This window comes from Temnothorax nylanderi, unplaced genomic scaffold (assembly GCF_030848795.1).
Source record: "Temnothorax nylanderi isolate EJ_2023f unplaced genomic scaffold, tnyl_v1.0 TNYL_tig0022_pilon, whole genome shotgun sequence".
In the NCBI taxonomy this organism is placed as follows: Eukaryota; Metazoa; Arthropoda; class Insecta; order Hymenoptera; family Formicidae; genus Temnothorax; species Temnothorax nylanderi.
Genome location: NW_027249084.1, coordinates 648,400 through 669,672, shown reverse-complemented (window position 1 = coordinate 669,672; position 21,273 = coordinate 648,400). Strand labels below are relative to the sequence as shown.

At 37.9% G+C, this 21,273-nt stretch overlaps 3 protein-coding genes and 1 non-coding gene across 12 annotated transcripts in view; 2 read left to right on the top strand and 2 right to left on the bottom strand.

The window, feature by feature from the left end:
* Axn (protein axin) overlaps positions 1–7,635 on the top strand; it is a 30,535-nt gene extending 22,900 nt beyond the window's left edge. For 4 of the 8 annotated variants that reach the window (XM_071700347.1, XM_071700345.1, XM_071700350.1 and 1 more), the window contains 6 exons: positions 1,792–1,947; positions 2,253–3,060; positions 3,444–3,608; positions 3,771–4,426; positions 4,513–5,188; positions 5,271–7,635. In XM_071700347.1, coding sequence (XP_071556448.1) covers positions 1,860–1,947; positions 2,253–3,060; positions 3,444–3,608; positions 3,771–4,426; positions 4,513–5,188; positions 5,271–5,397 — 2,520 coding nt within the window. In that variant the 5' untranslated portion in view covers positions 1,792–1,859 and the 3' untranslated portion in view covers positions 5,398–7,635. Of the gene's footprint in view, positions 1–423; positions 602–1,791; positions 1,948–2,252; positions 3,061–3,407; positions 3,609–3,770; positions 4,427–4,512; positions 5,189–5,270 lie in introns of those variants that run through there. The other 4 variants (XM_071700351.1, XM_071700352.1, XM_071700349.1 and 1 more) reach the window with 4 other exon arrangements.
* Positions 7,636–8,057: 422 nt separating this feature from the next.
* Positions 8,058–16,688, bottom strand: LOC139769368 (uncharacterized). Of its 2 annotated transcripts, none has more exons than XM_071700359.1 (5): positions 16,439–16,688; positions 11,431–11,590; positions 11,077–11,204; positions 8,885–8,989; positions 8,058–8,656 (listed from the first exon to the last, which is right to left on the bottom strand). In XM_071700359.1, the coding sequence occupies exons 1-5, from the start codon at positions 16,494–16,496 to the stop codon at positions 8,577–8,579; spliced, it is 531 nt and encodes a 176-aa protein (XP_071556460.1). In that variant the 5' UTR covers positions 16,497–16,688; the 3' UTR covers positions 8,058–8,576. The 2 variants fall into 2 exon arrangements, with proteins under 2 accessions (XP_071556460.1, XP_071556461.1); XM_071700360.1 differs by having other exon boundaries at positions 8,885–8,986.
* Positions 16,689–17,249: 561 nt separating this feature from the next.
* Positions 17,250–19,026, bottom strand: Sturkopf (lipid droplet associated hydrolase sturkopf). Its single transcript, XM_071700357.1, has 3 exons — positions 18,585–19,026; positions 18,313–18,504; positions 17,250–18,206 (listed from the first exon to the last, which is right to left on the bottom strand). Exons 1-3 carry the CDS (start codon positions 18,891–18,893, stop codon positions 17,769–17,771), a joined length of 939 nt encoding a protein of 312 aa, XP_071556458.1. The 5' UTR covers positions 18,894–19,026; the 3' UTR covers positions 17,250–17,768.
* An 81-nt stretch (positions 19,027–19,107) lies between these two features.
* Positions 19,108–19,180, top strand: Trnaf-gaa (transfer RNA phenylalanine (anticodon GAA)). Its single transcript has one exon. It is a non-coding gene; the product is annotated as a tRNA-Phe (tRNA).
* Positions 19,181–21,273: the final 2,093 nt, after the last annotated feature.

Sequence of the window (21,273 nt, the reverse complement as noted above, 5' to 3'; positions counted from 1 at the left end):
AAATATATTAACAGCATGATAAAGTTATTTGTGTACACAGAAAAATTATGAGGAGAATTTATGTAGGTTTTCTAACGCCAGTAGAATCTTTGTTGTGTTGTACAGCATTAGGATAAAGAGACGTGTCCTTAAAATTAATTAAGATATTCCATGATTATTTCTCTAGGCTGTATTTTGTAGTTTAATAGTAGTGAGATACGTGTTTATAATTAATTCTGTAAAGATATTTGGTGCCAGACATAGGTAGGCAGACTAGAGAGTCTCGATTCATCTTCAACGAGCAATGCGAGAAAGGATTTTAGCGAGGCGTTTTGCTGTCGGAGTCGACATAGGTCACAAGGAGTCTAGACGCTATCCCTACCCTGCCTATCGCTGTATCAGCGTAGCTTCAGTCCTGGTCAGGACGCGCAGCCTTGGTTCAGTGTGCCTGCAGCAGTGCTATCGAAGCCATCGAAAGCATCCTAGGCTCATTCTTTATGATATAACAAAGATTTAGCAGTGTTTGTGGTATCGGATAGATTCACTTTTGTCAGAATCATAATAGATCTTTGTATACTTGGCAAATTTGAAGGCTGTCTGTGTTAGACTCACCACCAAGATGGTATGTACTCTGATATTCTTCTCTTTTGATTCAGGTAAATGTGCGGTGGAGCGAGATGATTGACTATGACAGGTTTTCATTTCATATTTCTGCCTTTGTGTGGGTCAGGATCAAGTTTCCATACTCATTCGAGGGCTATATCTTCTCTCTCTTTCGAATAGCCCTGTGATATTGATAGCATTATGTCGAAATTATTTCGTCATAAATTGTTCCGAGCTGGTGATACAAGTCGATTGTGCTTTGTGTACTTTTTGTGAATACATATAGAATACTCCTTGTGGATCTGTAATCAAGACTGTGTATGTAATGTGGAAATTTCAAGTTTTTTAGTGTGATTTGTACAGCGATATGTGTTGTATAGTGCAGTGAAAGCAGCTCTTGTGAATTAATTATGTATACAAGGGGTAATATCTCTTGCTCAAGTGGATAGTTGCACATTTGCCGTTCCGGGCTGAAGTATGGCCCATATGAACCATATTTCAATGCCCTGTCATAACAAAGGAAACGGGCCCTACAGGCATAATAGGCCTTTTTTTCCCCTGATTGCCTTACCTCATAAACCTATTAATATTTTTCCACTGTGTTAGAGCTCAATTTCAGTTAATAGAGGATATTAAACTCGCAATATGGATTTTTAGGACTGGCAAGTACATTCAATAGCTTGCGTTATAGGTTTTGTCGATCAATACAAATGGTCTGCGCAACAGACCAATAGGGGTTGTGCATATATACATGTACACGCAAAAATGCATCCCTCTGCGCAGCCTGCCAGGAGATGGTCTATAGTTTCTCCCACTAGGCTCCACCCTTAAGGTTCCTGGCAACAGAAAAAACCTCCCTTAGCTGCTTAATTGAGAGATATGACTCACTACAGGGCTCGATCGATCCAGCATCCCAGATTTCCCTCCTTTGTTAGCGTGTACCAGCTCCACTCTTTCACAGAAATATGACTGCATTAAAGTCAGTAATATTTAGGGAACGTGACTGCCATAAATGATTCTTATTTTTATTGGAATTCCACATATTGAAGAGTACACTCTTTATATGTCATTATAAGTGAGATATATATCTTGACAGCCGTTATTTCTACTTGGATACAATTTGTATCTTTGTCATAAAAATGCAAAATGTAAGATTTATATTATAAATGTAAGATTTATATTCTAAAATTTATTTATTTACTGTTTTAGGTTGGGACTAACCATGTCCACTAAGAGGCATCGCGGGCAAAAATTAAGCGTAGATAATAAAATAGCACATGAAGGCCGTAATAGATAGAATGAGCGCATCTCGGCAAAGCGAAGCGCGTTGCTTCAGTGAAAACTCTCCCAGGCCGCCAGTGCCAGGTAAGACAAAATATACTTAAACAAAAAAGTAGAAGAAATTACATATTAATGCACGTATAAAAGAAAATCAAAAGAATGTGAAACTGTTCGTTTACATTTGTTTAAGAAATGCGATTGTAGCTCTAATTGAAAACCTATGTTCTTTAAAAACGAGATTTTTTAAATAAAATGATCAAGAATTTGTTCAAATATCTTCAAGATAAATATTTTTTAAAGCTACAATTGCTTTTGTAATGTGTTATATTACAAAAAGACTATGTTGATAAGTTGAAATTGCATTGCAGCAAGAACTTTGTATGCTTTAGGAGAAGAAACTGGAAGCTATGTCAGCCGGATCCGTCCACAGAGCCCCGCTCTGACGCCAAGACGCTCTTCTTTCGCAACACCGCAAGCCTCCGGCGGTGGTTGCGATGTTTCCGCGCCATTGGGATTTGAGCCGGAGGGTTGTTGCGGAACCACTACCATGGAGGGCAATTCGTCCCCTGCTTACGCACGGTGGGCGAGAAATCTGCACTCCCTGTTAGAGGATCCGGTGGGTTTAGAGCTGTTCAAGAGGTACCTTAGTCAGGAAGGGCATTTGGATCCGCTCAACTTCTGGTTCGCCTGCGAGGGCCTCAAAGAGCAGAAGGACATGGAGAAGATCTCGCAGTTGGTGAAGCTCATCTATCGGAGGTTTTTTCTCAAGTCGCAGCTAAGCATACCGGAGGATGTGATGAAGGAGGCGGATCGACGGGTCAAGGAAGGCCGCGCCGATCACAAGGTGTTCGACATCGTGCAGTTGGAGGTCGAGCGGCTGATCAACGAGACGACATATCCCAACTTTCTTCAATCTGACGTGTACGTGCAATACGTTCAGTCCTGCCAGAATCCCGATTCCGGCGGTTGCCCGAGCTCGAGCTCGGGCAGCCGCGAGATGTCCATCTCCTGCGGACCGAGTCTGCTGCCCACCGTGCACGAAGACAGCGAGTACATCGGCACCGGTTGTGTACACATGCACAATTCGCACTCGACCGGTGGGACGCCCGGGGAATTGAGATTGACCAAAGATGTGCTAATGGCTACCCAACAGAGTAGAGCGATGGATCTACGACCGAGGCCAGAAGCGTACGCCGGGTAATGCGCTTTTCATGAAATTATCGAGTCTTATTAAAATACCATTCGTTATCTGTATAGTACGCTTCAGATCAGTCCTGCGAATGCCTTAACAATGCTGTCGTTTTTGTCTTCCTTTCTTTTGAAGCTTGATGTGATGAAACTTGCATAATCTGAATTATATTTTAAGTTTACATTTTATCGTTACCGATTTCCAAAGCGATTGACGTTGCCAGAAGATAGATTCGCTGTTCTATCCCTCAATAACGTTTTTTGATAGTTTGTCCATATGCAGGATATGCAAAATTTTATTTTATTTTTTTTTGTTTGACGGATAACCATGATATTTTTATTTGTCTTTTATTTAGTTGTTATTGTTTTGCTATTTTGCGTGGCACTTATAGCATTTACTTGCAACATGGGGCTAGTCCGTATCACATGCACGTATCCAGATTGCACGCACAATATTCCTCCTACAACCCAGTATCCAGACAGGATTCCGAGCTTCAGAGTTTGAGCAGTGATGCACGTACCGAGGTGGACAATGTCTCCCTCAACAGCGGATCCATGTAAGTTCTATTTCTCATTTTAATTTTACACAGCGTTCTTTGATTTTGCATCCGAGATAAAGAGTGGAGGATTTCTCCAATTTTGAATTTCATTCATCTTGAACTTGTTGCATTGTGTAGTGCATTACTAATCCGTACGTATTTGTAATTTGTCGCCCGCAGCGATGGGACGAGCAATAGACAGAGGAGCAAGAAGCAATACAGCAAGCAATCTAGTAGGGCAATTAAAGAATCCGCGAATATAAATCGCGAGTCCATGGCGCATCATGTTGTCCCACGAACCCAGCGTATGGCGTCCCCGAAGCAGATGACGGCGGAGCAATTCGCGGAAATGCTCACGCAGAAATTGGAGATCCTGGTACGAGAGCAGAAGGCCCACGAGAAACTGGAGAAATATCTGTATCAAGAGAACGACGTGTCGAATGGTAACGATATGTTGGTCGAAACTTGTGGAGCTCCCAAGACTCTCGGTGATGCGCTGAAAGAAAAGCTGTCTGTAGAGGAGGACAGCGATCAGGCGATTCTCGACGAGCATGTATCTCGCGTCTGGTCAGATCAGACACCCTCAAGGTCACCCAGGCTCTCGCCCGAGAGAAGGCGTCCCGCTCACAATTATCCACGGCCTTACAAGCAGAGGAAAGAGAAAGATATGGACTCCACGTTCTCAGTGGATAGCGGTAATATTCACGACTTCCCCGAGGGTAGCGATCTTGTCGGTGCCGGTTCCATGAGTTCACTAGGCTCGCACTTGCCCAAATCTAAATCTGTGCCATCAGATTACTCCGATTTCCTCCACAAGCAGGACCTGCATATTCAAGGTAAATATGATGAATGGCGGCCTGCGCGTGCATTGTGTACGCGAATTGTGATCATTAATAAAATAAATTTTTTTTCTCTTGCGCAGGCCACGACCAAAGATTCCGAAGGTCGGACATGACGAGACGATCAGCCACGAAAAAGTCAATGACAGAGCTAACAGATAGCGGGGTAAGCGTAGTCAGCGACGTGCAGCCTTCCATAAATAAGGACGTTCGTCTGATGCCTCGGTTTAAAGAAGACAAGAAGGTTGATTTGAAGCACAGTAGTCGTCACGGCAAGAGGTACGGCTCGCGTAGTGGGTCCTTGGAAAGGCCAAACAGAGAAACCTGGAGTATGGGGGTACCTGCTCAACCGTTCGTTGCTGATCCGGGAATGCCACCTCTGACACCACCTCACACGGTGAATATGAGCTGTTCTTTCCCTTCTTTATTTGGCAATGAGATGTATGCGTCACGGATAACTATGTCACAGGTTATACAACTGGAGGAGACTTGTAGAAGGCTAATGGAGGAGAACAAGGCGCGCACTAGTTGCAAGCAACGACACATCAACGTTTCGAAACAGGCGTACGAGTTTGCGTCGCAGAGTCAACCGTATGTCCAATCCAATCAGTCCACTTTGAGGAAACCGAAGCAGGACGATTTCACCACTGTTGTGTTCAGTTTCTGTGACGAGCAATTCCCTTACAGGACCAAAATTCCTGGTCACAACGTCACGTTGAAGCAGTTCAAGGAGTATCTTCCGAAGAAAGGGAGTTATCGGTAATGCAACGTTGCTTAACGAGAGACAACTCAAATTAATAATTTCGTGCATTGTATTACTTTTTTTTTTCTTTAATTGCAGGTACTTTTTCAAAACGGAATGCGAAGACTTAGATACGAAAGTCATACAAGAGGAGATAACGGACGATGCCGAGGTTCTGCCACTGTGGGAGGGCAAAGTGATGGCGCAGGTTAAGGCGCTTGAATAATAGACTGAATAAAAGGAAACGAAACCGAGCGCGAAATGCGCGTATTCTGACCAAGTGCCGCAATAAATGTTATTTAAGAGACCCGCCACTAAGCCGGCAGCCGACGCGCGCTCGGTGTTTATACATATATACATATTAACGCTTGTCACGCGGCCTCTTTCTCATAATTGCCTAAGAAAGTAGTTTTAATCGATGAAAAAGATAAAATATCGGAGTCGAGCAATATCGTTTCGTGCGTGAACGTTGCGGAAAAATTAAGAAAAGAAAGGCCTCACATTAAATTCTGTCGGTCGAATGTCCTCGAAAGTATCTCGTAGACTTTGTTGACATCACAAGTACAGTAACTATTTCATTGGGTTTCTTTCCGCTCAAATATTTTTTAATAAGACTTGGTTAAGGTGTTACTTTATCGGCTGAAGTTTCGAATGCGAGTTTCACTCCAATGATGATTCTTAGAAGATTTTATCGGATCGTAACGCACTGTTTTCTAGCCTCACTGATAAGGTAGACAATAACTTGAATTAAAAAACCATTTGAGCGGAGATCAGACCAGAGTGGGATTAGAGCCGTACTCTTTTCATTTCCTACTTTTCATTTTTCATCATATTTATACTTTTCACATTTATTCAGAATAGAGAAAGAGAGAAGGAAAAGATGTTCGTTTTTTTGGTGATAAAATTACTTTGTCAACGAATTTTATGCGACGGACAGATTGCGCGACACAGCGCTCTATTGTACATAATTACTATGTAACGATTTTGATGACAATGCTATGCGTTTTGTCGGTACGGGTTTTGCCAGATGAGATTATTGTTTATAATTTCGCCTGGCGCGATACCACACTTTCACGGGGTAGTTTGGGCGAGAACGGCAACACACGTCGATATACATTGTGACCGACTAAACAATTTCTTCCTCTCGAAGACTTCCCATAGTTCCCCACACGACTGTACAAAGGATCCGCGTAGTTGATCGCCTTAGCAAGGTCCGCGTAGGCACTAGAATTACATAGGAAAGGATAATTATTACAAACTAGCATCTAATATATTGCGTATGAAATATATTACATATATTTCATGTAAATACGAGACGTCGCCTCGTATATAATATATGTAATGTGTCTTACGTACGCGCGATACATTGAAAAGAAATTGCGAATCATGTTTTTTTTTCCCGTTGTGCCACTACCGTCACCGTTGCATTACCGTCATCCATTCGATATTGTGAAATAAAGTTCACCGAGCGTAGCCTAATACACGGGGCGATATTCGTAGTACGTGTCAACGCGCAGTTGGCATCGGGACGGCAAACATCGGTGGAGAAAAGAAGAAAGAAAGATCATTAGCGTTTAGATTGTAATAACGTTTGTATCAGGTGCGGAAATATGTGCCTTTTTAGCGCAGTAAGGTCGAAATAAGTCTAAGAGAGATGGTTAAGAGATATTTATAAATTGCAAAGTGTACAGGGGCCCAATCCTGATAGGAAAAACTTGTGTCCGATATTGAATCCCAAAATTGTATCTATGTCGATTTATCGGCGAGTTTTGTTTTTTTAAACTCGTTCATCGAAACCGATTGTCGTATTTTATTTAACTCTTTCAGTTGTAGAAGTCTGAATTATTCAAATTTTATCTGTGTGTTTCACGCGTGAAATTGTGAGGACTTTAACGTCTCACGTTAAAATGTTCGATTGTATAAAGATCGCAGTAGTGTAAGAATGTACCTAATCTCTATTCTTTCGTCTTTCGATTTGTAAGAAAAAGATGTTGTATAAAAATGAGAGCTCTTTTATCGATGGAAAAAAAGAATGAAGCTCGAAACTGAAGGGATTAAATTAGAACACACAATTATTACATTGTACAATGAATTGCGAAAAATGCCGGATGGCCCTCGATCGATGAATTGCGAAAAATGCCGGATGGCCTTCGATCGATGATTCGACTTTATAATTTGTGCCGGAGCTCGCTTCCTACGCGTGATCCCTGTGGGACAATCGATAAAAAAGAAAAATCGGAATATAATATGCGTACAGTTTATTTGAAAATTTGATCGTGTCTCCGCAAATCAATACTGAAGACGACGTGTGCGATCGATGACAATTTTTCAATTGTACGTTATTGATCATTATCGATTAATATCACGAACGTTAAAGTGTTCCTGTACCTAATTAATTAATAACGATTATTATTGTATATCAAAAATATTGAGAATAATAACGCGATTTTCACTGAGAATCAAATGAGTCCCGCTGTTGTACCACGTTGTTCAAAATCTCGCACAAAATCTCCCTATAATCCTACACCTTCGATTATATATCGACTAACAAACACAGATGATGTAATTTTTTATGACTAAGATAAGCATTTTTATCTCTAGAGAGACATGTCAATATGAGATAGAAAAGAATTTTCTTCCTCCAGATCCTAAGATTCCTCTTCTCATCGTAGCTTGTATTTAATTAAGATCTGAAACGAGAATCTTGAAATTTTTTTTATATTACGTATCAAAATACATTTTGTCATGTGTCACCATCCGCATTTGACGATATACGATAAGTATTATATCGTACAGAAATTTCTTATACCTTTCAAACGAAAAAAATTATTTCATAATTTAATATATCGTTGCGATAAATGTACAGGATTCTTAATCTGCTGAAGCTCGTGTGGGACATCATTTTTATTTACAATATTAGATCTTTCCTCTAGAGTCTAGAGTATTTTAGTGCTATACAAAGTTTAATAGCTTAATAATATATTTCTTCTTTTCCTTGTTAAATTTATATTTTATCGAGAGTATTTCATGAAATTTGTTCTATCCGTTTTCGTAAAACGGATTTATAAACTATTTTGTGAGAATATATTTCTAACAAACATGTAAAAGTATGATAAAAGTATCAAGCACTTTTGTCGGACGATCTATTGAGTAAGAAAAACGTAACTGTAACCTGTAAACAGTAAAAATTTTCGCGAGAGTGTCTATGGCCTGGTGGTAAATCGCCCACGCATATACGTACAAGCATAAATCACAATCGTGGTGCGATATTACATGAACACAACGTATTCTTTGCTGTATTGACTTTTGTTGAAATTCGAGGATCGCTCGTACGGTAGAAAGGAACCTCGTAAACCGTTCATCGATAACTATTAATTAATATGGCAACTATAATAACTGGGAAGATCACTGCTGCGGTGGATAAGCAGGATTGTACGGAGCCTGTTTAGCATACGCCTCGTTGTACGGTGGGGGTTGCGGCATCCCTAAAAATAATAAGAAAAAGAAATTATCCAAACAAGAATAAAGGGCTTATCGTGCACTTCTCTTTCGTGTCTTTGTCGTTAAATAACATTAAAACTCAACAAAAGACTTCTAAGAAGAATCAACTAAAATATCTGAGAAATTAGAATATTCTTTTATATATATTCATGATGACTGCGCGTCAGACGTTCAGCGATTGAATGTGAACCCAAGAGATTTTGATCAAGTACCTGTCGAGCCCATTGGGTATGGAGCATAGTTTTGAGCAGGTTGGCTGTAGCTGGGTGGAATAGTTGCCTGGGGCTGAATTACTTGCACAACAGGTGTCTGAACTTCTGTAACAAATACTCGTGTAACAGGTACAAAAGGATCCCAAGTGTATCTTAAATTTGTCTCAGAGACAGCGAGCAAATTAGCATCAAGAATAAAATTAACGAAATCAGAACAAAAATGAGATGTAATAACTCTATAATAGAGTTTCTTAAGCAGACCTTAAGTAACAAAAAGGCAGAATTTAATTAATCGAAATTGTCTTTAGAGAGATGTGTCCTTAATATAACATATTAATCAATTAAACTAAAATGATAAATTGTGATGTATTGGTGATGAAATCGGGTTATATGTCAAATAATGTCTAACATTTTATGAAAAAATTTATATATTTTTTAAGCGTCTTATAAATGAGATACATGACCTGCATGCTGGCTATATTTGATTAGCGATTTTGTACGTATTAGGCGAATCTAATGTTGCTAAGTTTAATGTTAGTTATATATGCACAAGTGGAAGGAATGTTTATTTGAACACATTTCATGTAGCGTATTTGGAAGATGTAAATGCATCAATCGAAAAAAGGCCGAAGACAATTACACACAAAATGTTCCATCTAAATTTATATGCTTAGTGATAATATCATTATTAATATCTTTTCCTCATGGGCATTGCTCTCAATATAAAAAAAAATAACAATCTATAATAAATAAAATAAATATTATATATTATATTTTTATCACATATGAAGTGGAACATTTCATATGTACATCTTAGATACGCTTAACGCTATACGAAGCATGGCTGTAACAAAAATATCAAAATACGATTTATATAAAATATTTGATGTGTAACGCTGTTTACATGCGTATTATTGTACATGTTTCTCAAACTCGGTTTCCACTGTGCAAAGTTATCTTATATCTAAGAGACTAGATTCTCCTTATAAGAATATAGCAACTCGGGAGCTTAAGGATGTATGGGTGACATCTCAAAGCATTACCAAAAATCTAAAAATTTCATAGATTGTTCTATTATTACGTCTAAGTATCCGTGTAAAATTTCAGCACAATTCTCTTACTGGTTTAAAAGTTATTGTAATTAAGGATGTATTGGAGGTATTTCAAATATATTCAGAAAGTGCTGCAAATTGTTTCTAAATTAAATTAAAAATACTCTGTAAAATTTTGAAGTTATTTAAGAGTTATTTTAGTTTAAAGTTGTTGAAATTAACATTTTCCCTTATAGAGAATCGACATTTTTGCTGTAAATATAAATAAAATATAAATAAACCATTAAGATATTTCTTAAACTTTTTTTATGTGTAAAACATACATCATTGATATTGTATTTTAAGTTTCAAAATTTTTTGCAACAAAACAATTTTTTTAATTGTTTAAACAATACTAATTATTTAAATAACAAAAAATCATACTCAAACTGTTAACGGTAATCCCTTCTAACATATAAAAAATTTTGAGTTGTTTGACATACATGCAAAGTCTTCTTTTATTGAAAGTTTAACTTTTAGCAAGGACTGTACGACCTATACATCCTTAAACTTAGACCTTTTATAAAAATGCTCTGTCGTCAATATAATACTGAAAAGAAAAAAATATCGATGTAATGCAGATATTCTTATAAGGAGAAAATGCACTTTTGGTATATATAGTAAAATATATAAGTACATGTTCCTTATGGGAATTAACTTAATTTCAGGTTACATATAGGAAGCAGGATACCAATAATCGTTAAAAATGTTTTAAACATTGACATACAAATACTCTTCGTAGGAGGAATGGTCTTTCAGAATGGTATTATGCCACGCCTGGTCCTAGAAAGAATGACGACTCTGTTACTAGCCAATTCAGAATTCATCGATACCTATACCTAATTTTATTAAATAATTTAACTAATGTTTGTGATTGTTTTTATCGTGCAAAAGTGTTTGTAATTATAAATATTTTAGAAGAATGCTTCTGCAAGGATAATTTTGCCGCTGTCTCTGACACAGAATATTCATTGATATTCATCAATGTATATTTGTTTCATGTATAATGGAGATGTTTAAAATATGATGAATTTAATATTGGGAAAATTGTGTATGGTAATTCAATATTAATGCACGAAATTTAAGAGAGAGAAGACATACTTCCGTAGACAGTGCCTTGACGACGGCGATACCACGGGCAGCTGGTGCAGCAGAGGCAGGATATACAGCACACTATTAGCCCGATAACTATAGCTGCTGCGATCACCACCGGCAAGATGATACCGAGCCTGTGAAGTAATAATATATACATGAAGAAAATGATAGAAAAATATCGTGTATTATCTTCCGTTATGCAAATCGTTTTCTCAAATAATTTTATTATTTGCCATGTTATTTTGACACCCGTGAATAATATAAAATAAATAAAAGATCGTGCGCCATTTAGAATCAACATATTAAATACAATTTATTTTGAACACTGTGAGTATGCTACGAGCGATTATGATATTTTACCCAGTCCTCGCAAACTCCGCGGCATTGCAACAATAGGGCTTCTCGGTAGAGAAATCGTAGCAGCAGTAGGAATTCTCGGATGGATCTATCAATGGTCTTGGACAGGTAGTCAATATCTTCTCCAAGAAATTCTTATTGCTTTCAAAGGTGCATTCCATTCCTAAAAATTAAGCAAGCTCTAAAATATTCGGCGCACTAAAAACATCTTAAATACTAGCTGTTAAAAAAAATAAAAGCGAACTGAATTGCTAGCCGGTGAAATATTTCCCAAACAATTCCAGATTTCAATGCAACACCATCTTAATCTTATCTTGACGATAACAAATAATTATGTTCTATTTATTTGATGCTTAATTGTAGGAATATTTAGCTGCGAGAATTATAGTTCAATCAAAGCACTCCTATATAACTCTTAAACTCGCCGACGCAATAGCTTAGGAACGTACGGCCACGATTTACGGTTCATATTACCAGCATGTGTAAACTGTAATATAATGAGAGAGATTAGATGCACGTCTACCATGACGCCATTTCATTCCTAGAAAAAAGGGAAGCACAAGCCGGTGATTCAAGAAGTTATTTTGCCAGGACTCAATTTTTTACTGCCTCGTAGATTTCAACATTTTTCTGCATTTGGCAATAAGCTTCTTCGTCTATCGATCAGTGATACGAAACAAAAGACGGTAGAAATTAATAAAATCCAAATTATAAATAAAAATAGATAAAGTATGCATAAAGAATATATAAGAAAAACCTAATGTCTCCGATGTAGTTTTTACTATTCTCTATTTTCTGTATTTTCATGCGAATATTTTTAATGAAAAGGACGCGAAATGGGGTTCGTGATAGCATTATTGGGTTCCACGTAGCCAAACGTAATCGATCGCTATGCTGTACATACATACACACACGCACGCAGAAAATATGAGAGCGTGAAAAAGGACCAAGGGAATCATCTGTCTAAACCTAAACCAACACTGGGGTTCAACCAATGCATTTAGTCTAATTAATTACTGCTATTACTGTCCATGTTACAGTCCACAGTTGATACTTGATAGTCTTATCACGAGGGAAAAACAAAAGACCGATCGGGCTATGACACGCTAATCGATCGACATTACTTCAAATTGATAATCTGCACACGACGTAACGTTCCGATCGCCGCTGTAAATATAGTCAATTGCCAGGCAATAGATCGGCAAGAAGCCGAGATAACTAATGTGAAAATCAGACTGCGCTAAATTAAGAAGCAGCGTTTCCTATCGCGACGCGCTATCAGAAATCTGCCCACAGGAAACGTTTGTCGCTTACATGAGTCAACTTGGACTTATTTTATCTCTACTTTCCTGGAATCCGCCTAATAAATAGAGCGATTATTTCTATCTTCAGCATAGCGACATTACATATAAGATAATACTATATACATATTTTTGAAACACAAAGAAAAATAACGAGATCGCTTCAAAAATAAGATATATAAATTATGTAAAAAAAAAAAAAAAAAAACCCAGTAAAGTAGATTTAGTAAAAAGAAGGAATACAAAACTACGTAATTGACAATCGTGTTTCGTTTATCCACAGAGATCCTAATAAATTTTGATCCCATTTGCCAAATTGATGAATGGCCAAGAGAATTCGTTGTTTTATCAATTTGAGGAACTATTAACGCATAGCACTTGCGAGAGATCCGATTTCGCGAGACTTGTGAAAAAGAATAAGATACGGACGCAACCTTGTCTCAGATTAATGATAACTTGGTACTTTCGTAAGCTAATCTTCATAGCATTCATAGCATATTTATAGTATATTTTACTTTAAGGCTCTTCGCACAATAAAGCATGTATATTAAGAATAAGAATAAATATTAAAGAAAAAATATTAGGAACCGGAATTAGAAATAACAATTAAACGTAACGCACAATAGAAAAGAGTAAGATATAAGATATAAATATAGAAATATTCCTACATTTACATATCCTAATATTTAATATTTATTACAAGAATATTCCTATATTTATATATCCTAATATTTAATTCTAGCTAGCCACACTTATTTTCGAGTCCTTATGTCACGGTCTATAATAGGTATTTTAAGGGGCCTATTCTGTAAACATTAACGACATCGTTACGTGCTTTGCGCATGATATAATATACCATAGAAAAGCTGCGCAAAGCACGTAATGATGTTAACGTTTACAGAATAGGCCTCTAAGTCCTAAGCCCTAAGAAATTGACCAATCACAGTCGAATTTGAGGAGAATAGTCGACTGTGATTGGTCAATCTCTTGGGGCTTAGGACTTAAGGGTCTATTCTGTAAACGTTAACGACATCATTACGTGCAGATATAATATAACATTTGCGCAGATATAAATATACCATAGAAAAGCTGCGCAAAGCACGTAACAATGTCATTAACGATCAATTTCTTAAGGAGGTTCGGTTGCTTCATCGGGGGGAGTAGTGGGACGCGGGGGTTCTGGCAACAGCGCACTAGCGTTTGAAGTAGTGGGAGTGAAGGGGATTGCTCTGATTGGTCGCCGCGTGTATAGTGCGTGCTGCTGCTCACGACCGTGGCAGTCTAGCAGACGAAAAATCAAGCAATTTATGCTTTAATAATTAATTTTTCTACGAAATGTGCGGTAACCTTCCCCTTTCTTTCACTCATTTATTTGTAAATTATTAAGTTACATGTGCATATTTTTTTTTTCTTATCATTTACATTTTTTCTTGCACTTATTTCATTCTAAAGGTGTGCAATATGTCATTACCCATAAGAACCTATGCTAAAAAGTACAATTTTTGGAGTAGATTTTTTTCAAAACGGGACGGTGAAAAATTCCCAAAAAATTCACATAATTCTATTTTGCATTTCAGAACAACATATTAAAATTTCATGAAATTGGCTGCATTTTTTTGTAGCCACTGAACCTCCTTAAGGCTTAGAACTTAAGGGAGGACACCACTGTAACTGCCCATTTTCGACTGCCTTTTTTGGTATTTTTTTTTTAGAAAGGAATAAAATATATGGTCAAAAGAACTTTTAGGCTTTATTAGACATATATTAAAGTATGTAAAAAAATTTTTTATTTGTTAAAAAAATACAAAAAGGCGGCGCACGAGTCGCTATAGCACTTATTGGTTTTCAGCCAACCCTCTCCGCGGCACGCAGTAGAACTGTCGTAAATTTGATCCTGGAACAAAAAGTGAAATATTTTCGTTAATTATATTAGTTTTAGCAGTGAAGTACGAGGGGAAATAAGAAAATATTAAAAAACAAAAAATAGAGACGAGTTTGAATAAAAAGTTCGATGGTCGAAAAATCGAACTTTTTATTCAAACTCGTCTCTATTTTTTGTTTTTTAATATTTTCTTATTTCCCCTCGTACTTCACTGCTAAAACTAATATAATTAACGAAAATATTTCACTTTTTGTTCCAGGATCAAATTTACGACAGTTCTACTGCGTGCCGCGGAGAGGGTTGGCTGAAAACCAATAAGTGCTATAGCGACTCGTGCGCCGCCATTTTGTATTTTTTCAACAAATAAAAAATTTTTTTACATACTTTAATATATGTCTAATAAAGCCTAAAAGTTCTTTTGACCATATATTTTATTCCTTTCTAAAAAAAAAATACCAAAGAAGGCAGTCGAAAATGGGCAGTTACAGTGGTGTCCTCCCTTAAAACACCTATTGTAGACCGGGACTAATTCGCCACTCTCCGGTCCGTGAGACCGCTCGACTTTGTCACATTTACTACGTTTACGCGAGCGTTACTTCTGTAGTAAATTACGATAATTCCTTTGCGTATATATAAACGGAATTTTCCTTCGCGTAAACGGGATTTTGTAGTAACGTACGATAATTTACTCCGCGTAAACGAGTGAATTGTCGTAAGTTACTACAGAAGTAACGCTCGCGTAAACGTAATAGTAGATTTCATTTTCATTCTAATTAATATTTTTAAGCTTGTAACAATGTAGAAATTGGTAATACAGACTCTGAATAAGACGTTTATGATAATATCAGGCCAAGAAAATCATTTGAATTTAAACTGAACTTATTACAAGGAAAGTAGAAAATTATGTTATGTGAAAACTAGAAAATCGAAAAACGTTCAGCGGTCCGCTGAATCGGACTGTGGCGAGCTAGGGTTAATATTTGTCCTTATTCCTAAATATAGTGGGCAGGGCCTAATGTATTAATTAGCGAATTATATTAAGTACATAAGAATACAATTCGTCTGATTTAACATACTATAAAATTATGAATGGAACGAAGCCTTGCAATTTCGACGTGGAATTCTTCCTCTCTAAGGTGCTGGGTTCGAGGTGTTGAATGAAGTTTAACGAAATTTAATCAATGCTTAACTTAATTAAGCAATATCTGTATTTTGGGTAAAATTAACTTTTTATTTAATACATGGAAAAAAGATTAGAACAGTGACTAATAAATGACTATGCGGTTCTGCCGACTGAATTAATTGCCGATTAAGTCGACCAACCGCAGTTTGGTCGAAGTTACGATACATCAGTTAGTCAGTCAAGAAAAAGCGCCAAATCTCTTGTTCGATCGCGCTGCGTAAAATAAATTTTCCGCTTCAGCTTCAATGGAAAGCTATTACCAGTGTGATAGAAACAAGAACAAAAAAGAAACTAGAAACACTCTCAGGAATTTGGTAAACACATCGTGATATCGCATCTCTTAATGTTGCTTAATGTCCGGAGAATCAGATAAGACCAACAATTATCGATTATTCGCGCACCCATTTTATAAAGAAAACGTTGGTTGCGTTGCGCAACCAAGAGCGAATCTTCGATTATATGCGGGGTGTTATTAATCATCCCTCCCATATATGACCGCGATAAGCGTCTGAACTGGTCTGAACGCATGAATCGCGGCGTTAACGACCCTGTGTGTACGCACACACACGTACGCGCGCCACTCCCCCTAACAAAATCGCGCACTCGATTGTGATTGTTCCGCCGGATGATCTCGTTTTTTCTTACCGTAAACGGACGCCGCGTGAAGAGATATCAGCAGCAACGCTACCGTGAGACGTGACATTTTGATGCTGCGTTTCACTCGACGAATCTGCAGACGACGCTCGGTGGTTGATTACGACAACGGTACCAGTCTAACGACGAATCTCGGGCAACTACCTGCCGATTGCACGCTGCTGGGCTGCTGCACGATGCGATGCGTCCCGTTGCGATATCGTCTGACGCGAAATGGACGTGAGAACTGAGAACTTCAGAAGTGGCTTTAACCCATTCGACGCGTCCGAGAACGTAGGAGGGGGGGGGGGGGGGCACGAACACGCCGCATTGGCTGTACTCGAAAATCGCGAAGATCGAGAAAGGAATCTGATAGGTAGATCCAGAAGTTGCGTTATTCGCAAGTCATATCTGATTGGTCGAACAGTGATTGCGTCATTTCGCGAATTTTTAAAATACTGTATTCTGTTCTTTTTTTGAACAATATTTTTAGATACTTAAAAGTTGGGTTATAAACTGAATGACAAATATAATTTACGCATTACACGAAGAATAAAAATGTTGATTATATGTATACATATAAGCATCTTATAAATTCTAGGGAGGCAAACTTGATGGCTGAATGTCCCAGATGTAAGTTCGTCTAGTTATATCGCTGATGTTAAGTGGCGCCAAAAATGAAAATTGAACCGAGCTCGCGAATACGAAATGAACGAAAATACCGTCGCCGCTGTTTTAAATGTAATTAAATTTTAACTCGATGGTAATTAAATCTTTGTAACAATTAGGTATAAAATTAAATTTTAATTTCAATATATAAAAATTGCCCTCATTGTATCATTTTTATTCACATGTTACACTTGATCATAGAGAAATGATTGATGGCATTTCTGTAAAATTAATAATATATAAAAAATAATACCATAATATACATATAATATAATAATATACATATAATATAATAATATAATATAATATAATAACTAATAAAATACTAACTAATAATATAATAATATTGAGTTTGATTTCCGGATTAGAATCGCATGACTTGTCTGTTTGATTCTGAACGAATACGAATGGTTGCTTCTCTCTGATGAAGTGAACTGAAATGTTCACAAAACGTCGGAATTAGAGACCCTTACTTGAGAATCTCTAGTCGAGAATCAAATAGTCAATTCACGCAGCTCCAATCCAGAAACCAAACTCAGTATAATAACAATAATAAATATATAATATAAAATACAGTAATAAAACAATATAAACCCATGTAGAAAAATATAAAAAAAATTTTAGTTAGAAATGTGAGAAATAATGCAAATATATAATTAAATTATACTAAAATTCAGTGTCTCGAATCTTCGTTAATGAGATCGGCGATGATACGTCCCATGTCCACGTCATCGTTCAACACAAACGAATGACGAAAGCCACGCTGACATACTTGAGCATTCAGGTCAGGATGCCTTGATACAATATTTCTATAATATTTCACTGGAGCCCAACCGTCCTTTGCACCGTAATAAAGCCAAAGTTTATCAGCATGTTTCGATATAGTCTCGTGATCAGCTTCTTTCACATATTTCATCTCTTCATTGGCAAGATTGATTATTCTACGCAAAACTCTTGGATCCAGCATTTCTCGAACCGCTCTGATGGATTTTGGTGGAATACCACAAAACATCATACCGAAAATACGTATCATAAATGTTTGTAGAGCTACTGGAAACATTGTTGTGAAGATCCAAGACAGGCAAATCCAAATTGGTGCTGCACGTGATATCTGAAAAGAAAAATATAATTATTAAAACCATGTGGGAAATAATTACGATACTCATAATGTTTCGTAGATACGACAAATATATAACGATGAACATGCCAAAACGTACAAAATTGTTGAAAAAACTTCCATTACGGGTCTCTGCCATATACTCTATCGTGGGAAACAACAGATAGCATCTCCGTATCCTTCTTTCAATGTCATCGTTCTTGAGCAAATTGAGTACGAACCAAGCACCTATGGAATGTCCAACGAGATACAAATGCGCATCCTCTGGAATGTATCGTCTTATGAATTCAGCCTGCCAACATAAAATTATAGCCGTGCCATATTATTGAGAGATCAGGAGATCAATAAGAAGTGTTTGAAGACCTCGAATACCTTGTGTTGAATCTGCGCCGTCAGGCCGTAGCACTCTGCCCACTTCTCGTCGCCGGGCATAGCGATGTCCAGGTTCTCTGGTGGTTGAACATGTCCAGCGTGTCCGATGACCCAAACAGGGGTGTCCGACGTTAATTTCGAGTTGAGCTCCTTGACGAAGCCCTCGTAAAATCGTGGAATACCTGGATTCCCGGGAATGACGAGGACTACCTGCTTGCTGGAATGCGGTAGCGGATCCTCCTCTATCCAACGGCCTTCCGATATCACCTCGGTCTGCACCTGATTACAATTAATTATAGCTCGATGCATCCTTTATCTCGAACTGCACGACACCAAATGTTCGTATGGATGTTTGTTCGCGTCAACAGCTGCTAGCTGTTCGCGGTATTGTGACGTGTCCAGTGACCAGGTATAGAAACGAGACTGAACAAAGATCAATCACGATTCACCCGAATGGTGCATGATTATACGTGTTGGTATGCGATGTTCCAACTAAAGTGGAACGAAACGGTCATCCATGTGAGCCGAAATAGCTCAGTTGGGAGAGCGTTAGACTGAAGATCTAAATGTCCCCGGTTCAATCCCGGGTTTCGGCAAATTAATTTTTTTTATTCTTAATACCATATTATACATTGCCGAATCAAGAAATAAAACCGATATATTTTTATTATATAATTTTTTTTTGTAATTTATTAGGGCCTAAAAATATACTGTCCATCGTCGTGTTTCTATTGTTACGAGTGAATATGAGCATGATATATTACATACATCTTTTGTCGAGATCATGTGTTCTATCGCGATAATTTCTTATTTATATATCTTATAATTGCGCATTTAATTTATAGAATTAGTTTTGATAATAATTCAATACTTATTATTCTTAGGACAATGTTTAATACTTTCCTAAGCATGGTTTTCTTACATCGATAATTTTTTCCATGAAATTTTCGAATAAAGCGACAGAGGACTCTGCTGGTGAACTGGTGACGCTCTTGATATTACCCTGGAAATGAGAGCTAATTTTTTAAACTCTACTTGAAATAAAGTTACAGTTATATTAAATTATGACACAAAAAAGTATATTGCTTGTATATTAATATTAATCTAATATTAATATTATCGATTCAATGAAATATATTGAAATTCAAGGTGAGGAATATTATTCTTACAGCCCGAGCAATATCAGAACACTTAAGATTAAAACATCTGAGGATTCCCAAATTTGTGAAATTGCATACACAAAAGAGTGTTCAACGATCTGACAATTTCGAAATTCTTAATAAATAGAGATCTCAACATTTTTTAATCTTCATTTTCTTAAACATGCATATATTAGAAATATCGAATAAACCTCAAGTATTGTTCGATTAAGTTGAGACATCGCAGAGAGAATATCTAAGAGACGATGGTCAAGAATGTTCGTCGGATATTCGCATTACAACGAGCATTACCGATCGCTTCCCAGATTCGACGTGCATGGGATATCGTGACCGGCATCGCCGATCTTTCGTCCGGCTGCACGGAAAACGGCGGGCGAGGAATAGAAACGAGAGAATAGCCGGCGCCGTGGCGCGGCTAGCCGCCGCGACCGCGTCCCGGCGAAGCCGTGCTTTCCATTGGGAAAAGTATGGCGGCGGTAATTCGAACGCGCGTCATACAGTCCCGCGAGTGGAGGCGCACGCGTCATGGCGTTTAATCGCGCGCTCGCGGGGCGGGGCATTCGGCACGTCGGTGTGCATGCGGACGTGCACGCAAAAAGCCCGCGGATCGGCCTCGATATCGAGGCGTGGCGCGCGCGAAAAGGTGGGGGCAGTGGGGGGACGAAAGGAGGGAGAGGGGGGGGGGATAACCCGACGGGCGAGCCGCCTCAGCCGCCCCGTTCGCGGGTAGAGGCGCCATGCTGACGCGCACGCGACATCCGCGCGTAATCGGATGATCGTTCTTCCGCGTCGTTCTTTACGCGTGGTAACCCCATGGGCCCTTGGGGGTCTCGCTGCGACAACGGGCAACGTTAGGCCCGACCGTTGCCAGAAACGTTGTCTCGTTAGAGATAAGAATTGACGGATGAAATGAGTCGTAGAACCAGATCCGCGTCGGGTCAGGTTAGATTAGGTCGGGCCGTATTGCCGCCCGGATACAAATTTGTAAAACGACCGCCGTCGTTTGCTACATTGTTATTGTCGCATTTATGGATGATTCGAGGATTGTTATTGATGCGTTGCGAATGATTCGAAGAAATGCCTCGTGATATCTTGCTTATACCGTGCAAGATTCTCGCATGATGGCTGTAAATGTAAAGTCGCGATGTAAAAAACGCAAAATCGAAGTTTGTACAAAACGTACTGTTCTGTACAATCTATAGAAAATGTTACGTGATAGAACAAAGATATCTTATGTATACAATAAAAATTAATCTATACTAAATTTTCGACAAATTATTAAATTTTTTAAATATTTTAAATATTTTAAAATGTCAGATATTTTAATTTAGTTTACAATTTTACTAATTTAATGGGGTTTAATAGTATCTCCTAGCTGATTTAGATTTATTCATTATATGTTAGCTCTGGTACAGAGATTTTGTTTCCTTAAAATAGAAACCCGAAAAACCGACTTATTATAAAATACAAAGAATATTTAACCGTAATTACCGGCAGATTAATTAGACATTCTTTTATAAAATTTTTTT

Bases quoted from the DNA above. Each gene is read 5' to 3' on its own strand.
- LOC139769368 (XM_071700359.1), bottom strand. From the start codon at position 16,496: ATGTCACGTCTCACGGTAGCGTTGCTGCTGATATCTCTTCACGCGGCG. The intron at 11,591-16,438 runs GTAAGAAAAAAC...CTTAATTTTTAG, and splicing joins TCACGCGGCGTCCGTTTACG to GAATGGAATGCACCTTTGAA. The intron at 8,657-8,884 runs GTACTTGATCAA...TATTATTTTTAG, and splicing joins ATACCCAATGGGCTCGACAG to GGATGCCGCAACCCCCACCG.
- Sturkopf (XM_071700357.1), bottom strand. From the start codon at position 18,893: ATGCATCGAGCTATAATTAATTGTAATCAGGTGCAGACCGAGGTGATA. The intron at 18,505-18,584 runs GTATTCGAGGTC...TTATGTTGGCAG, and splicing joins CGGCGCAGATTCAACACAAG to GCTGAATTCATAAGACGATA. The intron at 18,207-18,312 runs GTACGTTTTGGC...TTTTCTTTTCAG, and splicing joins GAAGTTTTTTCAACAATTTT to ATATCACGTGCAGCACCAAT.